General features: G+C 56.1%; 1 protein-coding gene across 2 annotated transcripts in view; it reads right to left on the bottom strand.

Moving 5' to 3' along the window:
• Positions 1-224: 224 nt before the first annotated feature.
• Positions 225-20,540, bottom strand: part of SMAD7 (SMAD family member 7) — a 30,720-nt gene continuing 10,404 nt past the window's right edge. For both annotated transcript variants that reach the window (XM_045850186.1, XM_045850185.1), the window contains exon 4: positions 225-2,295. In XM_045850186.1, the coding sequence (XP_045706142.1) occupies positions 1,757-2,295 (539 nt within the window). In that variant the 3' untranslated portion in view covers positions 225-1,756. The remainder of the gene's footprint in view (positions 2,296-20,540) is intronic.

Below are 20,540 nucleotides of genomic sequence, written 5' to 3' on the forward strand. Positions count from 1 at the left end.
TATTCAGGACGCCCGCCGGCGACACCCAAGGGACAGCATACAACAGGGGGGATGGCTGTGCAGCTAAGTGTCTTTCTAGCACATAGGGAATGGACTCGTTTTGCAGCCCGCCTCCCCCTCCTCCCAACCAAGCATCGGGCCGAGACCCCAACTGTCCTGGATCCTGACTCCCCTCCCCACACCCATCCCGTCAGAAGAGAAAGGAGTTGGAGGACAACACGGTATCAAGTATACATTTTAAAAATTGTTTAATGGAACATAAACTCCTTTAGAAAAACATTCAGCCAGGTGATAACACCCATAGAAAAAAACACCAATCTTGTGTTTATCTTTTTTTAATTTGGCATTTGTTATCTGCATTTATATTAAAGCAAAGTGCATCTTCTCTTTATTTTTCTTGTTTATACACATTGCACAATACATAAATAATGATGCTTATAAAACGTCTTTATATTTACAAGTAATAATATATTTATATATAACATAAAATACATTTTTTTCTTTAATAAATCTCAGGGTTTGTTTGTTTTTTTCAGGAGTCCTCTCTCTCTCAAAAGCACTACAATGCTAAATTTCCAATGAGAATGCTTCTCTTGTTCATTTAAACCTTTGTAGTTAGAAAAATAGCTTATGTTAAAGTCTAAACATGCTCATTGAGCTAAGAGCAGTGTCAACGTATCATACGAGTGTATGAGTTGTAGAAGAAACGAAAGAAGAGTTAGGTGTCAGCCCAGGGCGGTACCTTGGGTTACGATGGACCGAATCCTTCTTGGTGGGAAGGGAAGGGGGGCTGCTCCCCTCGCTGGTCTAACAGCGGAGCTCGGCACGCGGACTGCGGAGGGGAGGAAAGTGCGGAGCTGGTTTTCGGAGTCTGGGTAAAACCTGATGTGACCAGGGCAGGGGGGAGGGGGCGGGGCCTGAGAGGGCACTGGGCGAGCAATACTGTGGCGGGGCTGCCCCGGCAGCCCTCAGGGAGCCCATCTCAGAGACATCCAGGAGCAGATGGCCAAACGAGAAAGACGCGACAATGGCGGCGGGGTGGCTGGGGAGGGAGGCGACAAGCCTGAATTCGAACAACTGGTTCTGGTCGGGCCTCTTTTTGCAGGGTTGTTCCTTCGGAGCCTGGTGACAGGCCTGCGTCCTGAAGGGGAGGAGGCAGGGCGGGGGCAGGGCCTTGCTCGGGCAGCTGCTGGGACACGGGTGGGGTCGCAGGCCCCCCCAGGTACTGCCTCTGCCCCACTGAGCACAACCAAAGGGCAAGAGGGGCACAGCCGGGGAGCACGAACCTCCCAGCGGAGAGGTCAGTGAGAAGCACACAGGGAACATGGGTTCCCCCACCTCTGTTCTCGTACACACTCACACACACACGACAGACACACAGTCACTCGCACATCCACCCCGACAAGTGAACCGATGACCTCCAAGTTAGGGCCTGCCCCCCATTCATACACTGTTTGGTGGGACTGATTTTTATTTCCCCTTTTCATACGGGGGTGGGGGACAGGGGTGTCCTGCCCACACTATGACCCCCTGACAAAAAAAGACCCCAACAATTCTTTTCATAAGCTATTTCTCAAAAACAGAAACAACAAAAAAACACAAAACAGAACATAAACAAAATGACATGAAGGGGGGGGGAAAAAAACAATGACCAAAGAGTTTTGCATGAAAAGCAAGCACTCAGGAGGAAAATGTTAGCAGCAAAGTAGTTTGGACTGGGCCCGCTCGGCTCGCGCTCTGTCCTCTCCCCACGCGGCTACCGGCTGTTGAAGATGACCTCCAGCCAGCACGGGCAGCTGCTGATGAACTGGCGGGTGTAGCACTGGCCCCAGCCCTTCACGAAGCTGATCTGCACGGTGAAGCCAGTCCATGGCTGCTGCATGAACTCGTGGTCGTTGGGCCGCTGCAGGCTGTACGCCTTCTCGTAGTCGAAAGCCTTGATGGAGAAACCGGGGAACACTTTGTGCACCAGCAGCGTCCTGGAGTCCGGGTTGTCCAGTGTGGCCGACTTGATGAAGATGGGGTAACTGCTGCGGTTGTACACCCACACGCCGTCCACTTCCCGCGTGAGCTGGATGCCACAGCCGATTTTGCTCCGCACTTTCTGCACCAGCTGACTCTTGTTGTCCGAATTGAGCTGTCCGAGGCAAAAGCCATTCCCCTGAGGTAGATCATAGAAGATGTCCAGGGAGGGCTCCTGGACACAGTAGAGCCTCCCCACTCGCGTCTTCTCCTCCCAGTATGCCACCACGCACCAGTGTGACCGATCCCCAGGCTCCAGGAGAAGTTGGGAATCTGCAGAACAAAACGGCGGACACGGTCAGCGGGGGAGTGGGAGGTTGGTTGTCCCCCACCCCCTGGAGTCACCACGCTCGCACCCGAGCACCCCTACGACCCGCGGGCTCTCCGGACGAGACAGGAGGAGTCCACAGCAGTGCTGGATATGCCGCAGACTCTACAGCCCTCCTCTGGGGGCCTGGAAAGCTTGACCCTCTGATAGAACAGCACGGGCCTCACGGGGGTGCCCCTTCCCACCACGTCCCCATCCTGCGAGGGAGTGCCCCCCTGGCCAAAGGAAGCTCCCAGGCTGGCAGAGCTCAGAAGCCAAGGGACCCCTAGTAACCTGGCTGGTCCTACTTTTAAAGCTAGAAGAGGCCTTCAGAGGCAGCCCAGAATGAAAGTTTTGTGAACTGGACGGCACCTTGAAGGCCAGCTGCTCTGGGCCCTCCTCACCCTGATGAGAAAGGCGGGCCCCAGAGAGCTCTTCGCTCAGGCCCCGGAGGAGGACACAGCCAGACCCAGGTCGGGCTCAGGTCTCCAGGCTCTGGGACCACTTCCTGTGTGGTCTCTGTGCCGGTCACCAAGTTCCCAGATCGGGACCTTGGTCATCAGCAAGTGCTCTCCGGTGAAAATTTAAACAGAGGCAGATGTGGGGGCAAAAAAAGTCTTCCTAATAGAAAAACAGCCCTCAGTGCCTGTCAGCAGCAGCACTGTACACAAAGGGTGAATTCCCATCAAAATGCCACACCACACCACACACACACACACACACACACACACACACACACACACACACACACACGCTCGTGTTAAAACCCAGACTACCTCCACGAGGCTTCCTCCAGCCCAGACAGAAGATTATGTGTCTAAACTGGGGACGGCCATCGTTAAAGTGCCCTTCTCTGCTCACACAAAAGAATCTAGACTCCTGTCTGCCCCCCTTCCTCCCTCCCCTGCAGGCCCCACCCCAGCTGTCCCAGAAGTGGTTCTTCCCACAGGCAGCCTGGGAGGCTGGCGTGGCTCTGGTAAGGTGATTTTCCTAAACAGGCATGCGGAGATCTGTGCAAAGGGGGGGGGGGGGCGGTGGAAGGGAAGGGAGCCCTGGCGGCTGGCATTCCAGCTCCTCCTTCCTTAAGCCGGAGCCAGTGGGGCAGGCCCCAGACCGGGAACCGTAAATCTCCCAGACCGGGCTGGGCCAGGCTGCAGGAACGAACGCTGTGGTTTGTGGTGGCAGGGCGGAGACCGGAAGTCTTGTATTTGTTAACAAAAATGGGGAAAGGCAGGGGCCCCAGGAGGCAGGGGCCTCCTCCTCCCCTCCCTTCTCACTTTCTGGGGGTGCTTAAGAAACGAAGATGAGGCTGGTCGGCCGTGAGATATCGTTGGGTGTGCTTGGCCTTCTGGGTTTGGGAACTACCGGGCTTGCAGAATGGATGATGACTTATCCAACACGGCGGCCGGGAGGGGGGGTGGGGGCTGGGCTAGGGGCCCCATGTCTGCTGCCCCAGCAAGCTAGGTAACCTGGGGAGGCTCACGACTCCTTACAGGCATGTTAGGGCCTGGGAACCAGTCAGTTCCGTGAACCTTTTTTTTTTTTAAAGTAGGAGCCAGTCTTGCAGAGAGGTACCCCGTGAGTAAGTGTTCAAATGTGCACTTTGACCTACTGAGACAGCCACAAACACACCCTGGGTGGCTGTCTCCTACTGACACCCCAACTGGCCTTCTCAAATGCCTGCCTGGGCAGCCACACAACATAGGGAATTAGGGGCTCATTCCTTTCCCTCAATCCCCACCCCACTGAAAATCAACCCCAGAGAAGGCGCCCGTCACCCCCCAAACACTCATGCGCCTATAAAGCCCAAGTGTGAGAGAAGCTGTGTGTGTATGTGTCTGTGAGTGCGTGTGTTTGCATGTGCACACGCAGGAACATATGGAAAAACAAGAGAGGGACAAGGGCTCCAAGCAGAAGGTGACTCATCAGGCATGAACTTGTTTCTGCAAAATATCCATCAACTGCTAATAAACTCGTGAGTGCTGGCAATCTTTGAACTTTCTTGCTGAGGGAGTTCAGCTCTGAAGGCTGCACCAAAGAACCACAACATCCACGTAAATACCAGTGCTCTGGCGTGCAAGCGTGCTGGAGGAGAGATCCCTCTTCTGGAAGACACAGGGCGTCCCCGCCCAAGGGGGAGGGTGTTTGGGAATGTGAGAAGCTCTCCCTTCCTATCCCTACTCGGGACAACAAACCCAGCCTGGAAGGGAAGACTCGGGGGAGTGGCTCGGAAGACCCTCTGAGAGTCTCACAATACTTTGTTCCAACAGAGCCCGGCCCCCCTGAAACCTGGCACCGGCTAGCAGGGAGGAGGAGGAGGTGCAGGGTGGGGTGGGGGCCTGAGATTGAGTTGCCCTCATGCCAGGCCCACGGGCAAGGGGTGGGGGCTATGTCTGCCCCAGGGGCCTCTGGGGCCAGAGGAAGCTGGGCGGGGGCTGGGGCCTGAGGTTGGCTGGCCCAGGGCCCTGAGGGGGAAGAGGGGGAGAGGAGGGAGCTTTCTGGCGGGTTTCTCTTTCATCTGCACAGCCAGCCAGTCCACCCAGCAATTTGCTGCCAGACATCCCTGGAAAAAGCCTTTTTCTGTTGAGGTTAATGGCCCAGCCCAGATAAACGGCGGTGTGTGGGTGTCCCTGTGTGTGAACGAGGTCCCTGAAAGCCCACTAGGTGCCTGAATCGGGCACAACAGGACCCCTCACGTCACCCCCCAGCCCTCTTCTCGCTGTTCCTGGACGATCTCTGAGCACAAAACAGGCTTTCCAGCAAAACCCCTTGCGACAGCGAAGGCCCCTTAACGTGTCACACATCCCACGCTGCCAACCAGAGATTCCCCTCCTTTGCCTCAAATGCCCCCTGGGGCTCGGGCTCATTTCTGGGAAGCGCTCAGCATCATCTTCAGAGAAACCCCGTTCCCTGAACTGGGCCCACGGCCTACAGGGCATCTCCCCATGAAGGTCTGTGCTCAGCTCCTGGGGGGCTCCCCGGGCCTCCCTGGGAGGATCTCACACACAGGAAGTCCCTGCAGTTAGCCGGCCACCAGGACTAAGGAAGAGTCTCACAGGCCCACCCTGGCTTATCACGGTCACTGACACTAACCTCCAAAGGCAGAACTGGCAGCCCCCGGTTCATTTCCCTCAGCTTTATAACCTTTTCCGGTATTTCCAGCAACTTCTTTCCCTCCTCAGAAGACTGTACAGGGGCTTGTTTTAAACTGTATTTGTGCATTTTAAAGCATCAAACAGAAAAGCTGTGTTGTAAAAAGCTAACTAATCAGATGCCTGTTCACAATTTTTTTCTTTTTATTATAGTTTAGGGAATGTTTGGAGCAACCCCAGAAAAATGCTGAATCGGCCTAAAATTCCTGTAAGGTTCCCCACCCCCTTCCCCATTTCCCTTAAAGCATAAAATCAACCCTTTAAAAGGAAGGGGGAGGTGGGCATTGAGAAGGGCAAGGATTTCGCCTTGTGTTTGCACTTGCATTAGGGAAGACCACTTAACAAGGAGCTGCCTGCCTCTTACAAAGAGTTATTTAATTACCCTGGTCATGAATGAACAGACCAGACCCTTCTAGAAGGCTCATGAATGAAGCTCTAGCCTGAGGTCTCAACGGCATGGGGTGACCAGGCCTCGAGGCCAGATTTTAGGTGAAGGAGAAATCCTCCCCCTTTTACATTTTTTTTATTTGGAGGTGAGAGGAGATGCAGGAAAAACGAAGGAAGGAAGACCAAGTTCCATTTCTGGACTCCCACTTATGCAGTCCGGCCGTGAAGCCATCTGAGCCTGGCTGTGCCCACGCACAGAGGGGGCGCGGATGAGGAGAGGGTCCCCAGGGTCCTGACCTTTCAGAACAGAGACGTGTTTGGGAAGCAAAGCCAGCACAGGACCCCTGCATTCAGTGTGCCCCACGGCCGGCGAACAGCAGGTGAAAGGTAGGCAGGGAAGGTTCTCAACTCGACCTCATCTCTGTGAGACACCTGGATGACAGAGGCAGAGACATTCTCTGCCCAAGCCCAACAATGGGACGAGCCCCCGCCCCAGTGGGCCAGCAGAGCGGAAGGCCAGGGACGCAGGAGCCGGGGAGGTGGGCGCCCAGGCAGAAACAGCGGCCTCACACGGGCTGATGAGGGCGAACGAAGGGCACAGGAGTAGACCCAGAAGTCAAACCCGGCAACCCTGGAAAGCAAACATCACTCCGCCTCGCCCACAGCAGGTCCAGGGTCCTCCCTCTCCCTGGGGACTCCGGCGCCACCAAGGGCTGCCTCATCCCGCCTCCCCCCGTCGCCAGACATCTCAAAGGTTAACAGGCCCGGCGGCCCTGCTCCCCTCCCTGCTCAGGCAGCGGGCTGCTCTGAGCCACCAGCCCGCTGCAGGGAGAAGGGCTGAGCGGAACAGGGACCCAGCGCCAAGCCGTCTGATCCACTCTCGCCCCAAACACTCTCAATCCTCAAGGGCCCTTACCGGTCTCTCGTTTTTCAAGAGGCAAATGACCAAACACCAAAGCAAACACATGGAAACCTGACGAGATGTCTGGGTTCAGTTTGGGCTCTGGGTCGGCTCTAATCCGCCATGCTCTGCCCTCGCCAAGGTCACGCCCGGGGCCCCTCAGATTCCTCTGGGGTTTAGAGCATGTTACCCACAGGGTCACGACAAACTCAAAACGTTGCAGGTTAACTCTTAGACCCAACCTTTCCCTCACTGCACCAAGCTCTTTTGCCAAAAGGATCAGAATTCTGACTGGTAGAAAACACTGGGAAAGCTGAATCTTTTTCAGGGCTTTCTAACAAGGTTATCTCCATCGAGATGGCAGGACCAGGGGTGGGCAGGGGGTGCCAAAGGTTCTCCTCCAAAGGCTGGGGTGCTTCCTCAGGTCCCTGGGCCCAATAAACTGAGTTCCCCAAATCCTATCCCTCAGGGACTCCCAGCTGGGGCATGACACCCCACACACACCCCACCCACCCGGCTGCCCCAGTTCGAACCTACCTCCCGTGGAACCTTGGCAGGGACCGGAACTCCCAGTGCCAACCGCACATGGTGGTTAGGAACTGGTGCAAAAGCAGCAGGGGCCCGGGGCCCAGCCTCCAACTATACTCAAGGGTCTCATCTCTCAGGTTCTGCAGCTGCTCGGAAACGCTAATCACTCTTTCCTTCTGCCCACCCCGACCCAAGGAAGGACAGACAGCCTGGGCCATATCTATACCCCAGTAGGCCCTGTTCCAAGGGGACTCAAAACAGCCCTACAAGGTTACATACTATTGCCATCCCTACGTTAAAGAAGGGGACACGAGGCATAGTTTGGTCACTTGCCAAAGAGCAGAGCTGGGGGTGGGGAGCTGTCTCAGGCCACCAAAGCTACCAGGCCCCAGGAGTTGCTCTGCCAAGTGGTTAGAGAGTGAAAATACGTCTCTCTCAGAACACACTCTGGGAAGGCTATGCCTGTACTAGGGGGTCCAGCTCTCTCACACCAAGAAAACGGCTTCCTGGCCAGCAAGCTGCTCTGTGACCTTAGCCAAGTAGCTCGCCCTCTCTGAGTCTCAGGTTGACCTGTCCATAACTAACTTGAAGAGGGCTGGGGCAAAACAGCCCCACGGACCCACTTCTGGCTCTGAGGGTCTCTGGCTACCCGCTGTGGTGCACGAAGTATGAAACGATGCTGGTTGTGTTTATTTTTACTGCCTTCCGAAGAGTAAGAAAATCACTTCGGGGAGAAGGGCACATTTTTGCATTTAATTTGCAACAATAAAAACCAAATCTAAAGGACAAAGAGATTTGGGTCAGATTTTGCTGTGTCCATCTCCAAACCAACCCTTTCATTTCAGACTCTTTCAACCTTCAGAGATTCTCGCATCCTCTCTGTCCTGTCACTCACGGCCCTCAGGAACTGGGGAGTCCTCAGGGGCGGGGTCTCCTCCCCGTGTGTCCCCAGGCTTGGAGGCCTGAAGTTTCCCATCCGCCACCACCCTCCTCCTGCCAGCGCTCCCAAGCTCACTGATTGGCAGATCCTGCTAGTCTAGAACACTAATACGTGACTGTGCCTTACAAATTGTGATGAGTAATCAATTACTAGAGCAAAAATGTACTTCCTTGCTCCCCAAGCAGGCCCCACCCCCACCTCCCCAAACCCCTCCAATGTCCAAGTCCAGGGCCCCCGGCCCGGGGGTTCCTTCCTCGGAACAGTGTTTGGCCATCAGAGAATATAATTGAGGGGAGAGAACCAGGGGAGGGAAGCCACACAAATCAAAAGCTCCCGTCTGTCTCGCCAGCCAGGCTGACGCGGCTTCCTGTGCCCCAGCCGTCAGCCATGCAAATTACAGCGCGCACCGGCTGCCTTCGGAGGAGGCCAGCTCTGCCCGGCTCCGAGAGGCCTCGGAGGAAGGGTGGGGACTCCAGGCCAGCCAACTCCATTCATAATATTTACAGTAAATGGTCCTCTCTGGCCGTTGTTTAGCATACATCCAGCCTCATTAAAACTTCTCAAGTTCTAACATCAAGACTTTTCCACTCCACGGTGCACTGCGAAGTTCCCACCAACAGCCCCCAAATATCCTGCCGGCGCTCCCCAGAACTGGTCCACACACGCACACAGGCCGAGTCCCCAGACCCCCACAGCATTACGGCATTATCGGCCCGCTGCCGGCCCGCTGCAGAGGACTCCGGCCGCCCCCAGGAAGACACTAGAGGGTGGGACCAGCGGCGACAGGAAGCTGGCCTAGTCCAATCTCAGAATCCATCCACCTTCCACCTGGAGAGTCGAGATCCCCCCCAAACTCTGTCTGTGCACCACCCCCCAACTAATGGACATACACTCACACACCTGAATGCAAAAAAAGAGAACCTTTCCTTAAAACTACCGAAAGGTCCCTCATTTTCTGCTTTTTATTAACCACTAGTAAGTACGTTGGCTACATGTTAAAGCTCAATAAGAAGCTTCATAAAAATGGATTCGAAATAAGCCAGTTTTCCCAAAGGACACAGGCACCCTCAGAGGTGCGGGACAGCTCTGCCTGGCTCTGCAGGTCTGGGGGCCGCTCTGCAGTGGGCTGCTGGTTCTGGGGGCCCCACTCTAGGGCATCCCGGTGCACGGCGACATCCCGTTCCTGGGAAGGGTCTCCAGGACCTAGCGGCAGGCCCGGCCCTGCCCCCACCCATCCCCCACCCGGCTCCAACTCCACTCCAGTTCTCTAGACTGGAAGGAAAACCGTCCGAGTATGTGGAAAAATACAGTGGGAAACAAAAGTCCTTTTCATCCGTCCCCTTCCCCAGCTCCCCTTGTTCCATAACAATTATGAAAACTGCTGGATGGGCTGGCATTTCGAGCATTTACTGCATTCCGGCCAATAAATTCCAATGCAGCATCTGATGGAAAAGCCTCCTTCTCCGACCAGCTCTCTGGCTCCCCGCCCCCTGCTCATTCCTCTGTCTTTACAACCCAACTCCAGGGCCTGGCCAGGCCGGGGCCCACACTGTACTTACAGGGAAAAACAACAGTACGACAGACTGGAGACAGTGTGCAGACTGGAAAAGTTAATCATTACTTCTGTCTGCCTCTGTAATCTAATCTCTCTGGCTTTGACACACTCACTGTTCAGCCATCCCAGCCCTTTCACCCCCAGAGCACCCAGGGCCTCCTGGGCCTGAGGCCCCCCCAGCTGGGGCCCCGCCAGCTCTAGCCTCCAGCGAGGAGGCCCGGGAACAAGAGACAAGGCAAGTCTCCCCCACCCGGGGCTGCCACCACAAGGCCCCTGGAGTCCGACATAAACAGACGGCTGCTCTGTGCCGTGTGTCCTGCATGTCCAGACCCTGCGCCGCCCCTGAAGGTAGGCTCCGACCTGCCTGCACTACTGCCACACCAGGCCACCCCTCCCTGCTCACACCACACAGGGGACAGACGTAGTCACCCCACCCTACCCTTCTCTCACTTCCTCCGCCCCAGGGCTCACCCTCAGGCCCGCCCAGATGCACAGCCTGTAGTTCAGCAGGCCTTGGGGTTCCCCCGCCCCATGGGATCAGCCCAGGCAGATACACAAGTCAAGATGCCCCTGCTGGGTGGCACTCAACCTAAAATTACCCCATGACCCAGCAGTCTCACTTCTGAGTATATACCCAGAAAAATCTCCAGGAGATTATTTATACCCTCATGTACACGGCAGCACTATTCACAGCAACCAAGAGGTGGAAGCAACCCGAGTGCCCACCCCTGGGTGAATGAACAAACAAGAATCTACGCACACACGCAGTTAAAGAGGCGGCACCTCTCACACAGGCTACGGCCTGGAGGAGCCTTTAAGGCAATGCTGAATGAAATAACCCAGACACAAGGGCAAGTAAGGCGCAGTGCCCCTCGGTGAGGTCCCTGGACAGTCAAGTCCATGGAGAGGAAGGGGGGGGCTGGCGGAGGGGCCTTGGGAGCCAGCATTTGGTGGGCTCGGGCTTCAGCAGGGAAGGTGAAGTTCCGGAGACAGGCGGCGGCAGTGGCTGCACAACGGTGTGAGCGTGCTTAACGCCACCGAAGCGTACACTTACCAATGGTTAGGGCCATCCATGTCACCTGTATTTCCCCCCTGAAGAAAGAAAAAGGCCCCGCCTCTCCTGGAGCTCCCCCTGGACCGTCTCCTGGAACTTAGGACAGGAGATTCCACAGCAAGGCTAAAGACCCCTGGGAAGTGTATGTGTGTGTGCGTTTTTCTGGGGAATGATTCCCCAGCTATCACTCATTCTAGGAGGAGCTTGTCAGCCAAGAAACAGGAATAACTACAATCTCTTTATCGCACGTGGAAGAGGCTGTTAGCTGCCCCACCACCTCAGCAATGGGGGTCCCTCCCACAGGGCCATCAATCCAAGAGCCAAAGATCACAGGATGTCAGCACCTCAAGGAACTTGGTGACCGGTCCAGCCACTTACTTTGCAGATGAGAAAACTGAGGCCCAGGACACAAAGCAAGGGCTCCTGCAAGGCCACGTGGTCAGCTGGTAGCTAAGCCTCCCCGCTCCCAGGCCAGGAAAGCAGGCCAGCCTCCAGGGACAGAAACCTGACGGGCCCTTTGCCTCCCACTATAATTCTCTCCAAGCCCCCTCCTGGGACTGGGGCATCCCTCCAACCCAGAGATGAGGGAGGCTGTTCAACCTTTGCAGCGCCCCCACCCCCACACCCGCTCCGGGCCCCACCCCGGGGAAATATCCCCCAGCAGGGTTTTACCTGCACCCCCCCAAGTTGGAGGTGGGGCCCATCGAGTGGAGGGACTGTACTCTGCACCCAGACCCCAGAAGAACTCAGCTCGTGCTTTTCCCTCTGGGTTACTGATTAATGAGGGGGAGGGGCCGGGCCGGCTAAGGGGCAGCCTGGGCTTGGCAACGTCCCCAAGTGGCTCTCTGAGTGGAGGGAGCTTCCTGACCCTTCCCAGCCTCGGTTCATTCAGCCACAGGGGAAGGAGACACTTCCCCCTGAACTTCACGAGGCGCCCGGAGCGCAGTGGAAGGGGAGAAAGGTGGAGTGGAACATGCAGGAAAGGGTGTCTGTCTACTAACAGTGGAGCCGTATCTCGGTGTCTTACAGTTTTTGTTCCTGTTGAGTGACCATCCCAAGTCAAAGAGTGAGAAGGAAACAGACACGAACAAACACGAGAGCCAGCAGCAGTCCCTGGCCCGGTCACCGGAGCAGTCCTCTGTCGGAAGGGCAGAAACCCCCACTTTGCAACATGAAAACTGGGGGTGAGATCCGCTCGGCCCTTTCTGCCCGGGATCAAGCCCAGGCCCAAAGGTCTCTCCCAGCCAGGAGAGGCCAGGGGGGCTGCACAGAGGAGCAAGATTAATTCAATTAGTGAGCTCTCTTCACGGGGCCTTCACAGGCCTCCAGGGAACAGACGTGGGGGCGGGGGGGCGGGGTGCCAGGATGAGCGTGCAAATGAAACACCTTGGTAACTGAATATTTGATGACTTTATTACACAAACCCTACCGAAGGCGGCTGTGCTTCACACCCGGGCTGGGACCTCCCTCAGACAGGGGCTTGACCGCCAGATTGCAAACTAGAAAGCACAGGTGCATCCCCAGATGCTCTTCGTGAGAATCCAGACCACTGGAGTTAGGAAAGTTGTCCCACCTCCCTTGTGGCTGCCAGGACATTAAATACTCACTATGCTCCCAGGTGCCCATCGGCCCCTGGCTGTGTTCCCATGGAAGAGCCAGTGCTTGGCCGGTCACCTCTCCATGCCCCCGGATACCGCCAGGGTGGGGATGGTAACTAGAACCATGCCTCTTGCTGCCATCTCACAATGGGTGCGGGGGGGGGGGGGGGGCGCTGGAACCAGACTGGAGGAGACAGGCCTGTTTATCTGCCAGCTTGGTTTTATCAGCTCTCAACAGACCCCACAACCAAAGCAGAGGCCCAAACGGATGGCAGGAGTGCTCTGCCTACCCTGCACCTCAGACCATCACCCCGGGGCCCAGCCATGCACCTGCGCCATGTCTTACAACACCTCACCCCCAGGCCCAGCTTTGAGCCCACAGGACGTGGCTCCTTCTGTCCTGTAGAGACCGCCCGAGAAGCTGCCCCCGCCTGACTCCAAAAGGAGCAACTTCTGTTCAAAAGCCTTCCACGGCATCCCCCCAGCGGCGCCTCCAGGGAAGCCAGCACACCTGCTGCCCTCCTTCCTATCAGGGCCCAAGGGCTGACCCTCCACACTTCACACAGAGCCTGGCACGTAGTAGATGCTCAATAAGTAACTGCCAGGTGAATGAACCAGACACACGCTGGCGTCACCCGAAGCAGCTGGCCCACCTAGCTTTACACCTGGGTAGTAAGACACATGTGAACCTACCCTGGGAAGGGACAGTGCCTTCCAGGTGGGGATGATTACGAGCCCCGTCCTGGATTCCCTGTGGAGATGGCAAGCTGTCCTCAGCGACTTCCCAGACAGCTGCGGTGGACCCTGAGCAGTGCTTCCAGCCAGGCGCCAGCCCGGTAACCTCTGTGAGTACACCACCGGCCCACAGCACTTTGCTGTGGCGTCCTGCTCTGTTTGGACAAGTTCCCCTCCCCGAGTGATCAACAATGCTTTCACACACCCCAGGGCTCTTGCAGTGTTATGAAAACAAAACACAGCACGCTAAGGAAAAAAGTTGGGGAGGGGGGAGCCAAGTAGGGAGTAAGCAAGTCACACAGGCGGCTTTCTTTCTGGTCTCCATCCTAAAGATGGCTCGCTGGTTGGTAGCACAGGTCAGGGGAACCGTCCCATGTCATTAGAACAATAACACTGTCAAAGAGACTTAGAAACCCAGAGCTAGAGTACATGGGAACTGTTTTCACACACAGGTCAGTATCTCCTTCTCCACCCCACCCCACCCCCCAGGGCCGTGGCCAGTTCTTTCAGCGGGAAGCCTGTGGGTGGCAAGTGAGCCTCATGACCCCTTCCTCCAGGGCAGGGCACAGGTACTGGGCACAGCTGTGCCAGGGCTGCTCCGTGTCCATCTCCGCCACACGCAGTCTCAGAAGTTAAGGATCTGAGGGGCGGGAGGGACGGGGTGGGGGTGGGGGGGGGGTGATTCAGCGGCTTCAACATAAAGGCAGCCCTCCGTTCCGACCCGCCAAACGCCAGGCCAGGCACCTCCGTGCAGGGAAAGGTGCCGCTGGGCAGAGGAAAGACAGAGGGCAGCAGGCAATTCCCGCCTACCCCCTCCCAAAATAAAATATATAAGATTTTTCTTTTCTGCAAATTAAGACTCAGCTCTGATGCTGGGTGGGGCGCAGTGCGGAGGCCGGCGCAGCCAAACCGAAATTCGCTCCCAGCCAAGAGCTGCTTGGCCCCACCGTCTGGGGAAGGAAGCTGAGAAAGTCATGAAAGATTCTTTAGTAAACCGGGAAATAAGGCTGCAGTTAACGTTTCAACTGAAGGTGACCCTTCTGGTAAAATATTTTTTTAAATAATAAAAATAACATAAAGTTCTCAAACAACCTCTTTCTTAAAGAAAATGGCCTAAAAAGTTCTCGTGGGGGTGGAAGGGGAAAGGGGAGGGGTGGGGAGAAACCAAAACAAGGCCGGTCTCCTCTCAGCCGCTACCTTCTTCACGAACAGCTTTTTTTCTGGAGTTCTTCTCATGCAAGGAATGATGCAATTTCCTGTCTTGTCCCAATATTTCCTGTTCACTTATAAGGTGAAAGTTATCGCCGTGCTTTAAACCCTGTCCTAAACTCTATAGAAAGCACCTTTTCCCGTCCAGTGCCTCATCCCCATCTCCCCATCTCGTCTCAGGACGTACATTCTGTGGGTGTCTATACCTTCCACGAGTTGGTTTAATAAAAAGCCCCGTGCTCTCCATGGCAGGTGCTGAGTTTCCCATCGTGGCTTCCCCGGGACCTGGGTCCTGGCCCAGGCCCCCCCGGGGAGAAGCGGAGGGGAGCAGGGGCAGCCAAGCCCCCCGAAGGAGCCGGCGTGTTTGGGTAGAGTTGCCACGACCAGGCGAATGCTGCTTTCTCGGTGTGTTAGCCACTAAATTCGGAACTGTGCCTCAGCAGTTAATAATACCTTCCCGCTGAAAATAGCCCAGAGAGGAAGCCTCTCTGTGACAGTAGGCAGGCCGCCAGGCTCCGGGCTGGCCATTCAACACGGAGCTAGAAGGATGGTAGGACCAGCGGTGACCTCCCCGTGGCCGCGCTGTACAGTGTCCTCTCCCCAGGCTCCCACAAAGGGAGGACGACTCCCGGGCGCGTCGCCCGCCTCCTCTACAGCCCTAGGACCTGGGCGCAGATGTCCCGTTGACCAGGGGGTCCAGCAGCAGGGCCAGAGGAGGGGCGGGAGGTCGGGAGGACCCCCAGCTTGGGGAGACATCCCCCTGCGTCGTGCCAGTGGGGACCCAGCACCTGCACCCCCCTTCACAAAGCTCACGCTCAGAGAACACACACCCCTGCCTGCCTGCTTCTTGGGGTCCATCGAGGGGGAGTCGGGCCCTACAGTGTGCCCCCACCCTTGGAGACCTCGGAGCGCCATGGAGAGCAAGTGCCTATCAACAACAGTGGATCCCGGGCATCTAGCAGAGGTCCCTCCCCTTTTCTTCTCCAGAGTGACAGCTTTTTATTGATTATCCAAATCTGCATGTATTTAAAAGCCACCACAAATCACTACTTTTTAAAATTGTGGTAAAACACCCATAACATAAAACATACCAGTGACACTGTGTGCGTGCACAGAACTGTGCAGCCACTGCCACTGTTATCCAGTTCCAGAACATTGCTACCACCCCCAGAGGAAGCACAGGTCACTTGTACAGCGTCACTCACAACAACACAGACAACCAGACAAGGGCCCAGACTTAACGCACCTTGTCGAGTCCCTACCATCAAGCAAAAATCTTATTTGAGGCTCAGAATGCAAGATACACACTCAGTCTTCATACAGCAGCATGTACAGGAGCCCCGCCCTCATCTGGGGGGGGTGTCCCAAGACCCCCAGCGGATGCCCGAAACCTCGGATGGGGCCGAGCCCCATACATGCCACGTCTCCTGCTGCACGGCACCCCTACGATGAGGTCTCGTGCATAAACCAGGCACAGTAAGACATCTGCGACAACTGTAACAGTACACTGAAACAAAAGGCATGCGAATGTGGTCTCTCTCTCGACCTACCCTGCACTGCACTCCCCATTCTTCCTGTGATGTGAGAAAACAAAATGCCTTGTGCGTTGAGAACTTTCACCTTTTCACTTACAGGAAGCACAGTTAGGGCTTCTCAGTGGCCAATCCGAATCGCCAGCATCCCTCCTCTTGCGTGTCCGGGCCATTATAAAGCACGGTAAGGGTGACTGGAAATGAGCACTGCACTCCCACAACAGTGGATCTGACCCCCGAGAGTGGCCTGTGGGGACCCTGGACAGAGGCCGAGACAGGCAGGGCAGTGAGAGATTTCATTGTGCCACTCAGAAGGGTTACACATTGTCTATTTCTGACTTTTTCTATTTAACAGGTTCAGACCGTGGTTGATGTGGACAACTGAAACCGCGGATAAGGGGGGAGACTACTGTTTAAAATCTCAGAAAACCAGCACAGCCCCCAAGAGAAGCCACCCAAGACACTCCCTGCAGGAACACAGGCCCCTGTAGCCCCTTCCACCTGGGGCTCCCCAACCCGTTGCACACTGCAATCAGCTGGGGAGCTTCCAGAACCTCTGAGGCCAGGCCCCCCACCCCAAGACTGTGATTCAGAAGATCCCGGGGCTTCTAACGTGCAGACGACTCTGGAATCGCTGCCCTGCCTGAGCCTCGTTTCTCCCAGCAGGTGACAACGTCTACTTTCAAGTGCGGCCCCAGCTTCTAGGTCCAGGCTGAAGTGAACAATTAGCAGCCTGGTAATCACAGCACAGGCAGAAGCAACATTACAGCACGGTAACAGCAACAATAAAGAAACACATAGGAAGCCAAACTTGATCTTGAATCCTTTGGCATTTCCTCCCTTGTCACTGCCCCACTGGCTCAGAGCGTGTCTCAGAGGCCCCATAGGTCTTGGAAAATAACCCAGGTACAGCCAGGCTCTGCTCAGAAAAGGCCGAACAGGGTCAGTGTGCTCAAGTGCAGCCAAAGCTACACCAGAACCTAGTGCTCACCTGATCCCCGGCCCCTTCGCTGGTGACTCGTCGCCCTGTTCTGCCTGACAGGATTCACGAGGCGGCAGCCCATCTCGTCCGGCAGGCAGAGCAGCCCACATTCGCCCCAGACTTTGAATGCGGCCACCCTACACTGCACCCCACTGCACCCCTGCCAGGCTGCCTTGTTCTTTCCAAGGCACAAGGGGTTTTATCCGTGAGCCCTCTGGCAGAGGCGAACGCCTGACCTGGATGGAGCGTTGCAGATGAGGCAGTGAACAGCCCGAGCCGCTGTCCAGGACTGTCTTCACCGGAAGTGGGTGTGCACCAGGTGAGCTGGCCCCAGGCCTGAGTCAGCGTGCTGTCATTTAGCGAGATATGCATTGGGTCCCGAGAGATCGAGACTGTGCACTTCTCACAGTGGCCTAGGGAGTAGGTAAGGGTCACCTGTGCAGGTCCATCTGACTCATCCCTCAAAGCCCATGCTCTCAGCCAGTTGGGTGAGCTCAACCCACCCCATCCCCAAATGGCATTAGAATGCTCCGTGGTGAGAGCACAGTGCTCCCAGGCAGGGGAAGGAGACACCGAAAACACAGCAACAGGGGCCCAGGTCCAGGCCCCCAGTTTGCCATCACCCCCCCAACCCAGACAATAAATAATTGTTCACATGCAGCTGAATAACTATCTTTAAAAACAGGATGGAGCAATCTTTCCTAAGCCACTTGGTTGGAGCCCAGGGTGACCGTGGACTGAGCCAGGACTGAATTTTCAGATTATATAAGCAGACTCTCCTCTGAGACCAGCACAGATGGGTGGCAGCAGCGACCAGAGGCGGCCAGAACTGTCTCTGAGGTGGCTGCTCCCATCACTCGGACTTAACGCCACAAGGACCCTAGGCTGGCCTTCCCTTGGGATGGTGGGACCGTGTCCCTCCAGTAAGTATGTCTTAGCACGGCCAAGAGATGGGGTGCCCTCAAGACACCTGAGTACTTACGCCTCCATCGCTCCCCTCCTCCCTTCCTTGAAACCCACAGGGGCACCTCTTTTGAAGCTCACGTAACTACAAGCGGTTGAGGGCCTGGCCTCCCTGCCCTCACCGGTGAGGTCTGCGTGGGGGAGGCCCAGCCAGCTCCAGACATCCATATGTAAAGGAGGACTCGTGAAGAACCTAGAACTTACAAGGGAGACTGTCTTTCTTGTGTACCCCTCCAAACCAGGACTGCAGACAAGCTAAAGGGAAGCCCCCACCCCCTGAAACTCCAGGGGCTGCAAAGCTGACAGCTTCTAACACATGCTTTCAATGGCCAGTGATACAGTGAAAGCTCTGGAAGCAAATCCTTTCCACTTCCACCTGCAAGCTGAACCTAGAAGCTTCCAGTCTCTGTCAGACCTCTTTGAGGGGGGGTCTTCCCAGGACAGGACACGATCCAGAAGCCAGGGCCCCTCCTGGAGTTTTAGAGTCAAGGCGCCACGCTCAGGCTAAGACACAGCTCAGAACCAACCCAGCAACGCTCCCACAGTGCCTGTGCTCATGGGGAAGCTGTGCTGAGGGCCTGGGCCTCCCCCAGAGCCTGCCCGTGGGCATGTGTCTGCTCATGTGCCTGTGCACGGGACCGTCTATCTGTACAGTCGAAACACACACACACACACACACACACACACACCCCCCACACAGCCATGCACGGAGCCATCCATCTGTCTCGGAGAGCCAGCTGTCAGAAATGAAAGTACAATCTCCTGGAACCGAGTCCCAGCCAGACTAGGGAAACTCGCAGGGGCGGGGTACGCTCACCGAGTCCCGAAGGCCTGGGCCTGTCACCGGCCAGCCCCTTGCTGCAACGCTGGAATTCCAACCTGCAGCCAGCGGGCCGGCTCCCAGGGCTCCCGCCGCCCACTCCCCTTCCTCTCCCCTTCCTCGCAGGAAAGGGAAGGGCCGGCCTTGCAGTCACCCCCCCTCCCCGCTTTTCAGGAGGGGGCATGCCTTTGAGGACACCCCACCCCCACCACCAAGGCCCCACATTTTCACATTCGGCTGTTTTTTCTTTCCCTTCTTCCTGTGCCAAGAGAATCAAGCCCTGGCTCCCGCTGCCGACCTGCCTCCCACCCTAAACTGAGCCCCATTCATTAAGGCTGCTCTCAGCCAGGGCAGGACAGGAAGGAAAACAGCACACAGGGCCTGTGAAAGAGACACTCAGAGAGGTTATTTCACGGCGGAGGAGGGGAAGGAGGGGACAGATCCTTGTGGGCACTTGCACCGTTCCCCACCTTGGTGCCCACTTGCCCCCCATTCCCAAAGTATGCTCCCATCCTCCAGCCTCTGCTACCCCTTTCCCCTACCCGGCAGGCCCCCCACCCCCAGCCAGGCCCTGCCCCATTCAGCCGCCACAGCCCCCAACGGCCTCATCCTCTGCAAGGCAGACACACCCAGGCCACCCGCCCCCCCCCCCACCCCCATGGAAAGATCAACTTCTTGAGGAGGAGGTTTGGGCTGTCTCCATTTACAAAACCCTCTGCCCTGGCCCCAGGCCACTACAATCGGCGTTTGGAGGGCATCCTCCCTGCAAAGGGTGCAGCCCTGAGTTTGCTCCGTGCCCACCGCCTCCCCTCCAGACACCCCCAAAACCAATGGCACCAGCCCAAAACACAGTTTCTTCCATTTCCCCCCACGGCACATTATTAATAAACTGCTCCAACTCCAAACGGAAAGAAGAAAGAGCTCAAACTTTGAAGCCTTGGGAATTAGTAAATCAAGAGCTAAAATTCAAAACAAATGCTCTTTCATGTGGAGGTCCCCCCCTTTTTCTTCTTTTTGCAGTTTTGTTAAACCACGGGATCCCTTTAGAAGCAAGCACGCCTTTCCTAGCAGCTCCCCATTAATCTAAATGGTTGCAATTACTTTGGGGGGTGTGGGGAGGGTTGAAATAACGGTTTCACCCCCAGTTTCGTCGCAGAACTGGAAAAGCTTTTGGAACATAAAGCCCACCGGCCTCAGAAGGGGCCGCGTGGGGAATGCTGTTTAGTGGGTCACTGCTCAGCTCTCGGGCGTGCAGGGAGGCACCCGGTCTGGTGGCTCAGCCTGGCGTCACTTCCTCCAGAGCAGAGGAGACAGACAAGATGTTATCAGCAAGACAAACCTTCCGAAAAGCCCCCTTTCAAAAGCTACCACTTCCCTTGCTTATTTCATGTGGTTCAGAAGGGCTGGGGCCCCTCCCTGCACATGCAGGGTTTAAAAAATAAAAGCATCTAAACTGCCTGTTATTTTGCTTAGACCCTTTCCTCTCCTCGCCTTCTTTCTTTCAGGAACTCTCTCGGCCTTAGAAAGCAGAGAAAACACAGTTCCCGCGTTGTCCTCCCTCCTCGCCGCTCTGGACCACTCCCCTCCCTGCGCCCCAAGCCCCCTCCCCTCTCTGGGTCCCTCTTTTTCCTGCTCAGTTCTCATTAGGAGCTTTGAGTAAACAATAGCCTCTGTCTCAGATAACACCCGGAGTATATACTGCACAGAAATAAAAACAAACACAGTCTCCCTGAAGACATTCTCAGCAAGCTCAGTTCCTGGAGAGGAGAGCCTGGGCGGGGACTGGCGGGGGCGGCCTGAGCCTGGGCCACACTTGACCAATTAGTCGCCTCACAGAAGAGGGTGCACCACAGCC

This window comes from Phyllostomus hastatus, unplaced genomic scaffold, assembly GCF_019186645.2.
Source record: "Phyllostomus hastatus isolate PE091 unplaced genomic scaffold, TTU_PhHast_1.1 phas_contig_80, whole genome shotgun sequence".
Taxonomy (NCBI): domain Eukaryota; kingdom Metazoa; phylum Chordata; class Mammalia; order Chiroptera; family Phyllostomidae; genus Phyllostomus; species Phyllostomus hastatus.